Raw genomic sequence first — 16398 nt, 5'->3', positions numbered from 1 at the left:
TCTCCGCCTGGCTAGCCCTGAAATATATAGCCCCCGATGATGTTGGTTCTAGAACGTCCCAGGCCTTGTGCCTTGTCCCACTGCACCACTCAGCCTCCAAACAGTGAAGGGTCTCCCAACCCTTACACTCTTGCATGCAATACTTTCCCCATCACCAATCTCAACACCTCTGAATACAAGAATATTATTCAAATCTTCACTCATAATATCCCTCAATTAGCCCCTGGTATAGTTACCAAGTTATTATCACACCACACTGCAGAAGAATATATTTTGGAGAATTTTGGTCGCAAAACTTGCAGCAACACATTCCTGCAATGTGGAGCACTCCACTGGGAATTAGAACAAAACATTGCCAACATTTGAAGTCTCCAGGACACATTACAAAAAGTGTACTCATTGTAAAACTATTCAGCACAACTGTTCTTGTGGTTTGCTATACATTTTATTAATGTGACAGCTATTATGTGTCTGATCAGGTACATAACTGTGGTTCAAGAGTCAAGAAATTGTAGCGGTAATGGCATTCCGTGCGTCAATGTTGCATTGTAGCGGTAATGGCATTCCGTGCGTCAATGTTGCAAAGGTTGCAAGTTTTGCGGACATTAACTGGTTTTCCTTTGATTATCTGTTGAGTTCAGTCTAAGTTCCTGCGGCGCAGCCGCAATTTCCCTAGTTTAAACATAAATTCATCATGAATTCAGCATACATTGAGGCTCAAGTTCCAGGATATATCTAACAGGGTTCTTAAACAATATTGTGCAATGGCACTTGCACGCAAGTGCCAAGCAAACTCCCATGGTGGATGCTCATGAAAATTTTAAATTTGGCAGCAATTTTGGATTTTTTTCAACTCACATACTCATGATGAAGTTGGTCTGTGTTGGTAGCAAAACTGCTTGAAGTAAGAAAAAAAAATTGATTGAATTGGCCAAATAATTTTTCAAAAAATAATCACTGAAATTCACAAAATTCATGGAGGGAGTAAAGCTTTTTTTTTTTGAACATACTCACATAAACAGTATCAAAACTGGGATTTTAAGCAAAAAAAAAAAAAAAAACAATTCTGCTTGGTAGCAAAATTGGATTTTGGATGGATTGGGTTTGAGTACAATTCACATGCATCAGTATTGGATTGGGTCACTAATACAATCTAATAAATTTGGCTTGGGTAACCAATACAATCCAATACTTGGTGTATTGTTTGGGTCTGTAATGTATCTTTTTTTGATGCAATACTCAGTATTCTATTGTTTTTTTTTGATACAATAGTATTGAGTTCTTATTTATTAAAAAAATAATACAATACAGTGTGTCAACCAATACTTATATTGTATTGGATTGTTTCACTTTTGCTTTTAGTTCTAAGAAATATTGAGAGAAATAAATTTGCCAAATTTGAATTTTCATGCCCTATGTTACAGGCCCTGATGTTCTTTGCTGGTTTGACATTTTTCTGTTACTGAATAATTTTGATTTTTAACCATCCTAATAGGGAAAAGGATCAAGTGTCCCTATTGAGATCTATATATACAGCTCAATACACCCAGCCCTAATGCCTCATCCTGTATGATCCTTCCCACCTTGGAAGATTTCACAAACTCTCATGCACACCACAACCCCAGTTGGTTGACTTTCATCGGTCATTACAGCCCTTGCAGTGGACAAAGAGAATTTGCGCGGGCCCATATCTTTTTTGTGGCCCTATTTGATCCATATAGGGCCCGCGGCGTAGAATCTCTAACACTACATCATAATTGGGCTGCGGCAAGCGCCGCTACGCTAGCGCGATGTGTCCGTTTAGCGCAGTGCAATGTAGCGGCCCACTGTTGGTACTGTTTGCTGGCATCCTTGACAGCTTATAATCCACATGTAGATCACCATGGACAATGATTTATTTTTTTCTTCAAGAAGACTCAGTTTGTTGTTTACATGGCCCAGGTGGTTCTCTATTTTTTACAGTGAAAAACATTATTTGGGGCTGAAAGTGTAATATTGAGACAAGTCTTGAGAAAAGTGGAGCAATTGATGTAACAGGCGGGGTTTTCTATGAGCCAGCTACTTAATTTGATCAGTTGAATAATGAGCTCTATGGATCATATTGTTTTGGACATGGGATTCCCTTTGAAGAGATTTTGGGGTTGAGCGGAAGTACGAAAGGATTAATAGAAATTCAATTAAACAATTTCGATGGGAAGTATCAACGTTGCAGATGAATGATATGTTGAACGGACATCATTCTTTCTCTTCATTTTTCGGGTTGATTTTAACTCACTCGAAAGGAAAGGAAGAAAGTCATAATCTCCTTTTTTATCTTTCAGCAAAGCTGGCAAGAATCGGATTCTATCTTCTCCTTAGCTTCTCTTGTTGAGGCTTCTGAGTTCGGCGTCAGTCCTAGTGAACATTCTCCAAGTTAGCTTCAATACTTGGTCTATTTGCGCGCCTTGGGTTCCAAAGCTCACAAGTGCCCCATTCCCGCCTCCATCTTTGCCTTCTGTCTAGCAGCAGCTTTAAGCTTCGATCTTCTATTCCCAAACCTGAAGCCGAGGACAATCAGTCAAGCAGCACCCTACAGAAAACAAGAGAACGGGAAAGAAGTTAGGAAAGCATCCGCGTACCATGTCCTCAATTGACTTGTTGGTATTTTTAACTTCTCCGCGAGTTCTTCCATCTCACGTTTACTAAGATACTCTTGAACTGCGAAACGCCTCAAGAGTATCTGTTCCTGCTCGACAGTTAACCTTCTTCTCGGCACATGGTTCGTTAGATGATGTATATCAATCAGACTTCCTACTCGTTTTTGATTCGCTTGGTATTCTCGATTTCCAGTCATCTGTGGCGAGTTTTGCTTTTTTCCAGAACTCGTACTTTTATCAGGTTCTCGAGTGCCGCCATGAGCCACGATTTTGGAGGGAGAACCCCCTGATGTACGCAGGGACGAGATGAGACCTGAGGAGCCGAGGTGAGCAGAAGTGTTCATGTCGAGGTATTTCGCAGGCTCACTCGAAGATTGATCGTAAGATGGGGAACGGGATGGGGAGGACCGCGTCCTCATATCCCATGAAAGCTGGGAAGAGCTCTCGCCAGCTTCAGGGAACCTTTCGGTATGATAATTCGAGGTGGTTGAATCGGGCAAGCCGTTAAAATCAGACATTAAACTCGGGCCGCCACGTGCGTCGAATCCAAGCAAGCTTTCTTTGATCTCGTGCGCGTTATGGTTTATTTCTCCTCGATTCAGTATGGGTAGTGATCGTTTCAAACCTATCAACGGGGCAGCTCGGCTAGTCTCTAAATTATAATAATCAAGGCCCAGGGGAGACGAAAGTATTGGGAGAGGCTGTGGCCCAGAAGGACAACTAATCAAACTAGAAGCGGTATCTTGGCTGAAGGGCATGAATGGTGAAATATCTCGACTTTCCATCGCTTTGGCGAAGAAATTCGAATTTGCTACCGGCGCTTGATGATAGGTCGAGCTGCTGTGCGAGTGGTTTTCGAAAGGAAGAAGCGAATCTGTTTCTGAGAGCTGGTAGGTAGGGCTTGAAACCATTACTGGCTGGTTATACTCATAGCTCAAGAGCTCAGGTTGGCCATTGGTATTGAGAAAGTCGAATTGATGCCTCAAGAAATCTTCAGAGGTCGGAGTCCCCAAGTTCATCTGCTCCAATTGGTTCGGAAAAAGGAGTGGATCCCACGTGCCCTGCGGTAGCACAACTGGGTTTGCAGGTAGCTCAAGGCCAGGGCTGCTCAAGTCGAGTGATGGCGCCAGTAAAGTAGAACATGAACCAGTGTAGGTCGGATTCTTTCGGCTCAAATTGTTCGCACTGGACCATTCTTCTCCGAGGCTGTGATCGTTGAAACTGAGAAAAGATAGGAAAAGATACGAGAAGAAATCAAATCAGCTACTTGAACTTGAAACTGAGCTGGGGTGGGTTGAGCAACGAAATCTGGTAATCTACAAAGCTGACGCTATCGGTATCTCACACCCATCTTCGCCATATACCTTTGGTATTATCTCATGGTCCAAACGACCACCGCCGTTGCCACCGCCGTTGCTATTGGTCCTTGCCCGGATTCCATCGGCTTCAGGTAAACTCATTTGAGATAGCTTGTCCTCAAGACTGCAGATTAATGGTCACAGACTATTATTTATGTAGTAGTTTCTTGTCTTATTTTCTTTTTTTTTCGGGACCGCTTAACTAGTAATCAGTACGAGGCGAGATGGAGTTTTGGACAATTAGATGATCAGATGAGAAAGCGGGCTGTTGAGGATATGTTTCCCCAGTTAATGATGAGGCTCAGTATTTTATTTATGCAGGAGGAGGACGAACACAAAAATATTGCTGGGTACGTGAAAAAGAAACCGGCAGCTTCGACACAAAATCAAGCCTCACGAAGATGTCAAGAGGTTGGGGTCTAGGGCGATTATCCGGAGGAAGGTTGTGTCTGCCTTGAAGTTGCAGGTGTCTGAGGGAGCCGGGCTTGCGAAAGTAAAGCTAAGGAGATGAAAGCTGGGCTAATGAGCGATGATAATGTCTACCGCCGAAGTCCCCCCCCCATTCGGCTTGCGACTGGGGTGACGATACTCCCTACCGGCCTTAATCAGCTGCTAGGATATTTACCTCTACAACGCCCGACAAAGTTCGTTTTAGTTTTCAAAAACTCGATGGGCTGCAGTTCAGAGAGAAGCCTCTTTTTAATTGCAGAAGTGGTATCTACAGGGAGTCTCCCATCTCTCTGATCCACCCGCCACCGATGGACTACGTTTTTCCAAAAACACAACACGGCCTCAGACTATCAACGGCCTGGTAGGAGACCTGGGCAAGCAATGCTTGCAAAGAGGTCACTGAACCAATTATGTATCTGCAACTATGGTTAAAGTTTTCTCATAAGACGATCTCAGGGCTTGATCAAGTTGCTGATCCTCATTACTATCGTACCACTGAGAGCAGAGTTTGGGGTACTGAACTCTCTCGAGCTGACCAAGACAAGCATTAGTTCCATTCTGATATACAACTGAACTTCAAGGAATGGGAGGGTTTGAATATCACATTTGCTGACCTCAAAATGCACTGGGACTTCAGTAGAGGCCTGGGCCTGTTGGGATTTATGTACCAAATTTTGCACCACATAGACTCGAAGGAACAGCGCCATCAAACCGTCTGCTGGCGAAACACCTTGTACACTTCAAACATCCGCGCGGAATATCCGGTAGCGGTCACGTGATATCCGGTAAAAACCCGGAATATCTGGTCGGATTCTCGGAATATTGGGCTCCCCACTCTCGAGCCCATCGGGCCCTGTCTCGCACACATCTCAGATTGATGGCACGCGAGCAAGGAACGCAGGAGGGTGCCAAAGTCCATGCGCAGGATTGGACGGGCGTGTTTCGTAGACCAATGATCCGCCCGGAATAGAATAGACAGGCCTGAGCGTTGGTCAAGAAGATAGTCTTGAGTCGATAAAGAGTATCCTCCTCAGAGACCTCTTCCCCTCGCTCACCGCTCCCCGACCGTCCATCCTAGCTATTTCGTTTTAGACCCTTTTTTCACAACAACGTATCTAGGGGAAAAAGGTTTCAAACTCAATTTTTTTTAACCACCCACCCACCCCATTTTGAGGGCAGGCAGGGTTTTTGCCTTCAAACTCTCTCTTGAAAAATTCTACAATCAACAAAAATATCTTTTCTAGTCTGATTGAGTACTAACCCTTTGATACGCCGGATGGCTAGGAAATCAAGGGTTTTTCTACTCTCAATCTTTTCCCACACTTGGGCTAGCTGAGAACTCAACGTCCCTACTAGCCCTAGAAGATGGAAAATTTACACCTTTAAGGCGCATGGCTTTGACATCGGCGCAGTAAACACAGGCGTATGTCTTTACACTATCCTCGACAAGAGTACTAGAAATAAACGGCAGTGAATGCTAAATGGATCATGGATGCAAAGCTGCCAACTCTCTTGCATCCATTGGGCCCTGTCTCGCCCACATCTCAGATTGTGAAACTACCATAAAACCTCCAGTTGTACGTGTGACTTGCACCCAGACAATGAAAATAAATGAAATAACAACAGGCCATGAACAGGTTAAGGGGCTTCTTTTTATTTTTTTTAAGTGCAGATTTGATTTAACATTGTGAACTATGCATATTCAACTAGCTTACAAATTTAACTACGGAGCAGAACCGCACAGCCTTACAATTGAAAATAGAGGGGAGAACTTTAACGGGCTTTCTAGGAGTTTGCTTTTGAGAGTTTTTCTTCGCTATTTATTTAAAAGAGAAGAAAGAAAAAGGGAAGAACCCGTGGGGAGAAGTTGGGTCCAAAGAGCTGGAAGGGGGATCTCAAAGGGTATCCCCAAATTTGCTTTCCCGTTGGAATTGAGGGAGTCTGGCCAAGAGTTTGATGAAGGATTTTTGTGGCCAGGAAGGCCAAGGGGTTGTGGAGGAGAGTTCTGGTCGTGACTGTGGTGATCCTCTTGTTGCGGAGGATTGTCCTGGCTACTGCCCTAGCCCTGGTGTACCTGGAACAAGAGACAAGGTAGTGATCCACTGTTTTGGGGACCCCACACTCCAAGCAAATTGGGTATGGAGCTTGACTGCACTTGAATTGGAAAGCATTCAAATGGATGTGCCCTGAGCAAGTTTGATGGAATGCCGCCTGGACAGGAAAGGTCATTCGCAGGGACCCTTTCCATAGTTTCTCCTTCTGGAGCAAATTGGTCTTCTTGGCTGACACGCTGCTCCTGATTGACTCATTGAGGAGGGAAGCTCTTCTGGCCTCCGCCGCTTTTCTGTTGGCCAGCTTGTTGCCCTTGATCCTGACGTGGCCCGGGCACCATCGGACCATAATCTGTGTTGAGATTGGGATAGAGTCAGCTGTACCCTGGATTTGAGAAAGAATGTATTGGCCTGATTTTGGAGCCCTTGGGTTCCTCAACCTGTCAATGGCTGCTTGGCTGTCCGTCAAGATGATTATTCGGGCCCTGGTTACCGGGAGCTTTGCCATGCTGCCTATCTCCAGTCCAAGCTGGATGCCTACCAATTCACACTTGAAGTTGGAGGCCGTGCCCGGCGGACCTAAGAATGCAAGTTCAGACATACTTCCATCTATTGAGACCGCCACTGCTCCTAGCCCTTCCTCTGGGTGAGCAGAGCCGTCAGTGAAGATAACCAGGTCAGAAGCGGGGTTTACTGTTTTGAGGAACGATACCACTGATTGTTTTGCCTCCTGCTTGCTGGCCCTGTCAACAACAAGCTTCACATGTCTTTTGGGTCGCCATGGGGGCCTGCTAACGTTGTCCAAATTTACCACCTTGAGCCTTTTCTCCGCGAGGCCAGCCAGTACCTCCTGGTTGAGGGAGGCGTGGACCGGGCTAGGGAAATCCCTGGCCGTCCACAACAGTTCAGTTCAAATCTGCTGCTCTATTGCCGTAGCCCTGTGAGTCACCCTAGTCAGCTTATTCAGGTAAAAGTTTGTAATCCGGTTTATAGCGGTTGTTTTGATGCATCTGAAGGGCCAATACTTGTTGAGGTATTTGACCGGCATGGACTTCAGAGCCCCTAACACAAAACGTGCCGCCAAGTGTTCTATGAGATCATGTTTGAAACTTGCTGCCTGTTCAGGGAGGTGAACCAGACCTGCAACCTGTAGAGAACCCTGGGCACAAGAACAGCCAAGATCAGAATCCCGCGCTCCTGCTCCCATATTCCCCACGCCAAGCTGCCGATCCTAAGGAGCTGGCCTAGAGTGTCATCGGCTTTTTTCCTAACCTGTGCGTGTTGCTTCCTGAACGTCAGTTTCTCATCAAGCCAAAGGCCCAGACATTTGACATCCCGCTGCAGGGCCAATTCCTGGTCATTAAAGAGGAGAGGGGACTTAGCCGCTTTTGAATGTGTGAAGATCACGAATTGTGCCTTCCGGCTATTGAAGATAGCCCCATGGCTCCTGCCCCACAAGAGCAACTCCTCCCCTATCTGATTCAATCGCGCCCTGGCCTCTTCTACGGTCCTTCCCTCCGAGAGGTCAAAAACATCATTGATGAAGCCTAAAGACACCTCATCCCTATCAAAGTCAAATTGCCTTAGCAACAGATCAGAGTTGTAGATGATGTACAGGATTACTGATAAGGGTGAGCCCTGTGGGAGCCCCTTATCAACTTCAAACTCAGCTGATTTGTAATACGCGAGGCAAATTCTTGTGCGTCAACCTTCCAGGAAACGGCCTATGATCTTCCACAAATAGGTGGGGCATCCCTTCCGACGGAGGGAATGAACCAGGCAGCAGGGGTTGACCAACGGGTAGGCCAACTTCCCATCTAAGAACAGAGCCGTGACTGTCTTTCCCTCCCTCCATTTCCGCTTTACCCACATAGTTAGCGCCAGCAGAGCGTCTTTGCACCCTTTACCTCGGCGTCCTCCTGAGTGTCCGTCGGGGATGATGTTCTGCGATTCTGCCCAGAAAGTAAGTCGGTCAGCAATGGTTGACTCAGAGACTTTGCTGATTGTGTTGAGCAGGGCTATTGGCCGGTACACCCCTGGGTTGGTGTAATCCGGTTTTGCAAACTTCCTGATAATGACTGTGGTGGCGATGCACCAGGCAGCGGGAAACCAGTTCTCGCGTATGCATCTGTTGAAAAGGGTAGCAAGAGTGTCAGCCAGCTCTGCTGCGCATATGGAGAGGATTTCATTGGGAATGTGATCAGGCCCTGAGGCCTTCTTCTTTGCCAGTCTACTTAGCACTTCAGTTACCTACTCGCAGGTGACAAAGGGGTATACCAAAAAAGAAGAGGCCTCCACCGGGGGGACATCCAACAAGTCGCAGCCACTTGATACCACTGATGCGCCTGCAAAAAGGAGCTCAGCCTTTTTGGTAAATGTAGATGACATGTACAGTGACCTTGACTACGTGGCCTGTCACATACTCTTGTAGATACTATTTAGAGTCATTCCATATGTATCACCAGGGGGGAATCCGTGGCACTTCCCACAGAGTGCCATACCGTAGTTTTTTTCAGTAACTTCTCGTGAAGTCAACTACTTGTGCATCTGTAAATAATGCCTGAAGGATTGTTCATATGATCTTGAATTCATAGTGATGTCTTGTCTAACTAATGTATCAGCAACTAGGAAATTACATGGTAGAATTTGATTGCATTAATTAAACCAACCAAACTACTGGAAGGTAGGGGAGGAAAGGTAAAATGTATTCATTTTACATCAACAGAAAAAATGATTCATTTCATGATCCAAACGGCTCTTAATCTCTGAGCCAACAGCCATTTTGCAAGTATGTAATTTACTCTTGACATAAGCCTTTACTGAACCCACAATCAAAGAATTGAACAAAGTCTTGTGGGTGTGATTGGTGATAATCTGAGGAAGGTCTGTCAAAGTGATCATGATTCGCCGGGGGTTTCCAGAGCAAGAGGGTTTGCTGGGAAGGTCCTGATTGGGTGTTGTGTTGATGAAGAGAAGGCTGGAGGGGTGTGCAGGAACGCCAGGATGCATGACCGGGTTGTTGCTGATGGGCTGTGATGTTTGGAGCACTTAACAACAGCCACAAAAGGAGCCAACCAGAATTTAGCAATTTAAAAAATGTTGGAAAGATGGGGATGGGTAAAAAACATATGCCGCGTGTAAAACTGTGACATCTCTGGCGGTAGGCAGAGGCCTCTGTTGGGTGAACTCTTCTTGATTGGGGAATATCTCCATTATCTTTGCGAGCATGCTGCTGGGGTGAGGACGGGTCATCACATGCAAGCTGATTGCACTGTGAGACGGCAATTCTCCGTGACAGTTTTGCATCAGGGGTCAATTTGGGTCTCCTTGCCACAAGGACGCTCAGACATCGCATGAGGGTTCATACGTTGAGCGTCTAACACCTTCTTGGCTGGGGACAATGTCCAGGAAGTTTGGCAGGCCAAGAAACCCTGGTGAGCCAAGAAGAGCGGGGTCGGGGCCATGGGGAAAATGCCCTGGAGTCCCCGCAAGCAGCTGTGTGATAGATTTCCACCCTGACGTTCACGCAAACGTCAGGGTGGACATCACACAGCGTTCATCCACCCTTCAACTCCCATCCCACCCGCACGTTGGACGAGTGATTTGAGACATATCCGGTGCAATACAGCTGGCTCTCCCTGAACCTGGAAGCCCACCATGGTAAGTTCAAGAAATTATCACGCACAGATAATACTACCTTTGCACCAACATACATGCATTGCACGGAAGATCAGCTGCATCAGCCCTCACACCTCTCAGCATCCGTTTGTAAGAACCCAATAATAAATTCCAATCCAGCCCAAAGGAAGGAACGTACACTACATGGTCAGAACTCACTTGATACACTGACATCAGGGCCAGCTTGTTTTTGGTGATCACAAAACAGTGTGGTCCAACTCCAAGGGTGCCTGTGTCCCCTGGATCCAGCGTGGCGGGTACAGCAATCTTGAGGGAATGTCACCGGTGAAATCCCATTATTAAAGCACATCATGTCCCCATTAATCTTGTCAGGGCACTCTGCATACCAGAGGGTCACAGCTTTCCACACATTAGGGGTGTTGACAGCTTGAAAGTCTTTTTAGAATCATTTTGAGGAGGAATGACCATCTGCACCTGGAGACTTGAAACTAGAAATTCCAAATCTGAAGCAAGATTGAAGAATGTTCTCTCCAATCTTAGAGATGATTTAAAGCAACCAACCAGCCACAGTAGTATAAATACAAGGTGGATACGTCCACAAAGATGCCTAATTCAATCTTCCAATATCTTCTTTTCAAAAGGAGCTTGGAAAGTGCTTGTTGATTCAATCACAAATCAAGAAGCTGAATTGTGTCTTACCCAAGGGGGCCCAGAATCAACCTCATCATTGGTTGAACATGGGGATCTTCATGAAATGAATACATTGTCCTCTCCAGATGATCCCTAATGAAACATTTGATCAACAGATATTTGTGCATAAATTGGGCTTCAGTGATTGTTGCCATAGGGTAAAAAGTTATACAAGAGTTATGGTTAAATCCAGCATGACATCAGTCCCCCGGTCTAATGGAATTACGATATGGCACTTTGTGGGAAGTGCCACGGATTCCCCCCTGGTGTATGTAATGAAATCATTGATTCCTTGAGCTCTACCTCCAACAGCTTATGAGGCTCTTGCTAGAGCAGCTTGAATTGTTCTAAAAATCTTTATCATACACCCGTAGCCGGCCTTGACGAGTATTCTCTTCCGACACCGTTAACCCCAGTAGTCAACCAGCAAGCCAATAACATCTCCACATTCCCCAGACATCAGTAGCCGGCATTCAGACAAGTAACCTTTGACAAATAATACCAAACCATTGAACATAGTAGTCAGCCGGCGAGCTCTTCTCAGACTTACATACTCCTTTCCTTTTCCCGTAAACCCTGAAAGCTGTACACAACCAATCAACAAATAGAATTTCTTGTTATAGCTCCACTGAACCTCCAACATAAAGAAACAAAATCAACATATAAATAATCAATTGACTAAATATAACAAAATAAAAAAAAAATAAAAAATAAAAAACTTTCCTTTCATCTTCCCAATTATCCGACCAAACTCAACCATTGGGAGAACAGTTCCAATATAAATCCTAGCCTTTTTCACTATCCCCACGGTTTAATTCTGAAAGTGTTACTCTCTAAACGTGCTCGTGGTAATATCCTGCAGATATTTGCGTTGGACTTATCACCCATAGCTATGACGCCGCTGAAAGATAACATTCTAAGTTGAAAATTAGTGGGAGTGTCGACAAGACGGGACGGCCGAGTCTGTTATCAACCCAAGCACAATCCCCAGCCTCCGGATCAGGCTCCAACTTCTTTCCAACTGCCTTTTATCATCAACCCGCACCAATTGAGGGGATTGATTCTGGAATCAGTTGCTACTTGAAGGAGGATCCCAAGCTACGGAGGATCCCAAGCTACTTGAAGGAGGATCCCAAACCGCGAGGCACTAAGATCCTCGCCTATTGGGCCGGTCAACCCAATACTTATCCTATCCTGTTGAAAATGGCTTGTAAATACCTGTCAATCCTGGCAACAAGCGCAGCTTCCAAGCGTGTATTCTCCAAAGGCCGACAAATCGTCTACTGGCAGCAATCCGCCCTCAAACCAAGGAACATCAAGCACCTGCTGTGTCTCGAGGGATGGTACCAGGCTTTCAATGGCCCCTTGTAACATCCTTTCATCTTTTATCAGTGCCTACACCCTTTTCCTTGGGGTTCTTGCTTGTGCTTCTCAACTTGTTTCATTAAAATAAACCTGTACATACTACATATGGCCATTTTAATGTCAAGAATAAAAACAAAAGACACCACCCCCAAAGAAATCCTCCTTCCGCGAAATAACACTATATGCACCGGGGTTCGGGGCATTTTTAAGGCCCATCCCGATGCCCCGGACCCTGGGGCATGACCCGAAACCCTCTTTTGGGGCACAGCCTTATTGCTTGAGTCCCAAGGAGGTCGTCTGTGTGATTAGTGAAGGAAGAAAATATTGCAATAGTCTTCACGCTACCCATGGGTAGCGTGAAGACTTTCGTTGATGAAGTCGGGCTCGAGGGGGGAAAACAAATCCCAATCCCCTACGGGGCTTGGGGGTCACAGTCATTCTCTGTTACCAGAAGTGCAGGTCTGTGCACATGGGGACATTGTAAAGTGGGACTTGTAGCCTAGTCCCCGCGCACACGTGAGCTAGGCTAGAGGCCTCCCTTCGGCCTAGAATTTTGGATTGGTTATGGGGTCAAACTGGGCTTCACTTCAACCACCACCAGATATCCTGAGTGGGACATCCAGTAAGAAATACAGGATACCTTGTATCCCAAAGCACAGTCCTATTACAGAGTGTGCTTTGGCACACTCACCAGGGGGGGATGTGTTGCACTCTCTAGAGAGTGCCAAGCTGTAACTTTATATTGAATTAGGTCTGATGTTAGTTCAATGTTAACTTTGAATCTTTGTTCACTTTATTTCCAACACAGGTGTAACTTTAGTTCAAGTTGTTTTGGATTAATATTTCACACAATTCCAACGCATGAATATATCTCTGCTGAAGTTTTGTGCTGGGTTCATCATTACCACAATTGTGGAATTGAGCTTCAATGAACACAATTTTATCCAATAATTCCCCTATCCTTATGCTAAAATATATCCTCAGCCAAGTGACAGGGAATATTTTGCATTGCAGAATTTTTCATTCAAAACAAACATGACATCAAATTATGAAAAGTTCTTGTGAAATATAGCAAATTCAGAGGATCAGCCAGCTGCGAGATGAATCCTTTGAGCGTATTTATGTCATGCAAATTCCCATATCAAATTGGGCAGAAATTAGTTTGAAATCAATTTGTATTCTTCAAGTATCAAACAGTGTCAAAGCTAGGAAGACCTGCGTAATGTGGGCTTGCACTCCAAGCAATATGAAATGTGAAAATACCGGAGTTGGTTTTCCTTCCCATTTTTACCAAGGTATGAGCCATAAAATAATTTTCAAGTTGGAAGTGTGAATAGCTGTTCATTTGGGAATCTACATCTTGCCTCGTACATGACTAAACTTGGTACAATTTCTGAAACTTTATCTACAACTGACTGGAAAACACACGGCCTAGAGGCCAAAATAAAGCTTATAAAGGGAAGGGGGGTATATTTGTGGATATTGACAGGCGCACCAATATTCCCTTGCTCCTGGAACCAGCTGGAGAAATAATTCAGCAGCTGATCTGAGAACTCCACAGTGAGCATTCAATTCTTAAATTTTCACGCACATCCCAGTGTGGGTAACACCTTTTGTCTTGTGGATTGACCATCTTCACATCTTATCTGCAAATGTTTTCCACAAATTTTCTCCTATTTGAAGCATTTTTTCATCACATGTACCTTTATTTCCATGTGCATAGTTCAAAAAAATAGTACTGAATGCTCTTATCACATACAGGTGCTTACGTAGCACTGGCTTTTAATTATTAATTCCGCACTGTGGACCTGCTGTATCAAGACCACTCAAAATCATTGGCCTTAGGATAGCAGGAGCAGCATAATTATGTGAGGACAAGTATTAAAAAAATTGTCTATGGGTGTTTGAAGGTTGGCACAAGTGAGCTATGGCCGGGTGAGGAAATTTGGATTGGCTCAGCATGGCCCTTATTCACTCGGGAGGGTTTTTTTACTTCTGTAATGTCCACCCTCATGTTTGTCTGAACGTCAGGGTGGACATTGGCCAGCAGCTAACACCTGTACCCAGACTCAATGAACAGGTGGTGCTGTCCATCGCGCTGGGAAATTCCTGGCTTGTTGACCACCACATGCTGGTCTTATAGCTGGGCTTTCCCGAGCTCTTTGGACAGTATGTTCTGTAAAACAAGCTCGGAAAGGCCGGTGCGATGTCCAGTATCTGCTGGTTATTGGGATAGGGCTTCCCCGACTCGGGGACCCCTGTCATTTGTCCACTGCAATGTTCACTCAAGTGTTGTGGTGGACAAGTGCCATGGACACCAATCCGCTGCCTATCCAAGCTCAAAACCAATGACCAGTACCTATTGGTCATTACATGGGCAAAACCCTAGTGCGATGACCAGCACATACTGGTCATCAAGCCAACATTCCCAAGCTCTGTGGGCAGTATAAAGTGGCGCCCCAGCTTGCAAAAGCGCCGCCAAATGGCCAGAATTTACTGGCCTTTTAGCTGGGAATTGCACAGCTCAATGTACAGTAATGGCTGGTAAAGAGACTCCTCAATTACCTACATGTACTGGTTGTTGAGCTGGTCTTTTCACAGCCCAGTCACCTGTAATCAAGTGAAGGATTCCTGCACCCAATGGTGGGTATACACAAGTAATTGAGATAAGATGCTCTCCACTCAATGAACATAGAAACTGTCCATGCAGTGGAGGATTTCTCCACTTGATGGGCTTTATACGTGGTCAGCAAGTGGAAGATTTCTCCACTCAATGGTCAATAGCAAAGATCATAGAATGGAGGATTTATCCACTTGATGATCATCTAAATCATTCATCAAGTGGAGGTTTCCTCCACTTGATGGGCATCCAACCAAGTAAAAAAGCAGAGGATGTCTCCACTTGATGGCGGGTACAAATTGGTTGGCGGAGAATCCCTTTTTGTGCACTTGCCACTGAGTGGAAATACCCATTAGTTCAGTTTAACTTGCCAGACACAACAAGATTAGACACAGATAAGATCAGTATGAGTTGATTATAAACATACAACCAACCCACAATTCAGTTACACATGAGGCAATGGAACATATCTGCCAGAATTCTAGATAGAAATTATGGTCCGGCACTCTCTAGAGAGTGCAACACATCCCCCCCTGGTGACTCCTATAACGGAGTGTGCTTTGGCACACTCCTATGACAGAGTGTGCTTTGGCACACTCCTATGACAGAGTGTGCTTTGGCACACTCCTATGACAGAGTGTGCTTTGGCACACTCCTATGACAGAGTGTGCTTTGGCACACTCCTATGACGGAGTGTGCTTTGGCACACTCCTATGACAGAGTGTGCTTTGGCACGCTCCTATGACAGAGTGTGTGCTTTGGCACACTCCTATCTATTACGGAGTGTGCTTTGGCACACTCCTATCTATTACGGAGTGTGCTTTGGCACACTCCTATCTATTACAGAGTGTGCTTTGGCACACTCCTATCTATTACAGAGTGTGCTTTGGCACACTCCTATCTATTACAGAGTGTGCTTTGGCACACTCCTATCTATTATAGAGTGTGCTTTGGCACACTCCTATCTATTACAGAGTGTGCTTTGGCACACTCCTATCTATTACAGAGTGTGCTTTGGCACACTCCTATCTATTACAGAGTGTGCTTTGGCACACTCCTATCTATTACAGAGTGTGCTTTGGCACACTCCTATCTATTAGAGTGTGCTTTGGCACACTCCTATCTATTACAGAGTGTGCTTTGGGATACAGGGTATCCTGGATTTCTTACTGGATATCTGGTAGTGGTTGAAGTGTGTACAATGGATGGAAGAGTATGTAAACGGATGGCCACATAAATATTCATTTAGATGTGCGGATTCCTTTGCAACATTGAGTAAATAGATCCGCTCTGCTATCTTTTGTTGGCCTAGCCTTCCTGACAATAGTGGCACACAATGCTGAATAATGTTAAAGTTGTGAGCAAAATACGACGATATCTGATAATCAGCCTCAACCCCGGCTCACTTGGATCAACTTTTAGAGTCGTTGCTTGATGAATGTAGCAGCTTCATGGCTTGTTGAATTCTATGTGAAATCAAAAACTGTTTTTAATCAAGCTTTGCCGGTGACAGTGCAACAGTGATCTGATGGGGGCAAGTTTCAACTAGGGTCAACTCAAATTTTGGCCAACATTATTGATGCGTCAGC

General features: G+C 45.1%; 2 protein-coding genes across 2 annotated transcripts; both read right to left on the bottom strand.

Annotated features, from left to right (window-relative positions):
* Window positions 1-2354: 2354 nt before the first annotated feature.
* Window positions 2355-4096, bottom strand: PtA15_5A12 (uncharacterized protein; the record flags this gene model as incomplete). The annotated part of the gene is made up of 4 exons (XM_053168860.1): window positions 2355-2394; window positions 2463-2537; window positions 2619-3857; window positions 3966-4096. The coding sequence occupies 4 exons, from the start codon at window positions 4094-4096 to the stop codon at window positions 2355-2357; spliced, it is 1485 nt and encodes a 494-aa protein (XP_053019997.1).
* A 5296-nt stretch (window positions 4097-9392) lies between these two features.
* Window positions 9393-10154, bottom strand: PtA15_5A11 (uncharacterized protein; the record flags this gene model as incomplete). Its single annotated transcript, XM_053168849.1, has 2 exons — window positions 9393-9542; window positions 10140-10154. 2 exons carry the CDS (start codon window positions 10152-10154, stop codon window positions 9393-9395), a joined length of 165 nt encoding a protein of 54 aa, XP_053019996.1.
* Between the last annotated feature and the right edge of the window lie 6244 nt (window positions 10155-16398).

Source organism: Puccinia triticina, chromosome 5A, assembly GCF_026914185.1.
Source record: "Puccinia triticina chromosome 5A, complete sequence".
In the NCBI taxonomy this organism is placed as follows: Eukaryota; Fungi; Basidiomycota; class Pucciniomycetes; order Pucciniales; family Pucciniaceae; genus Puccinia; species Puccinia triticina.
The sequence above is the reverse complement of the archived record's forward strand: the minus strand, read 5'-3'. Positions and strand labels throughout refer to the sequence as shown.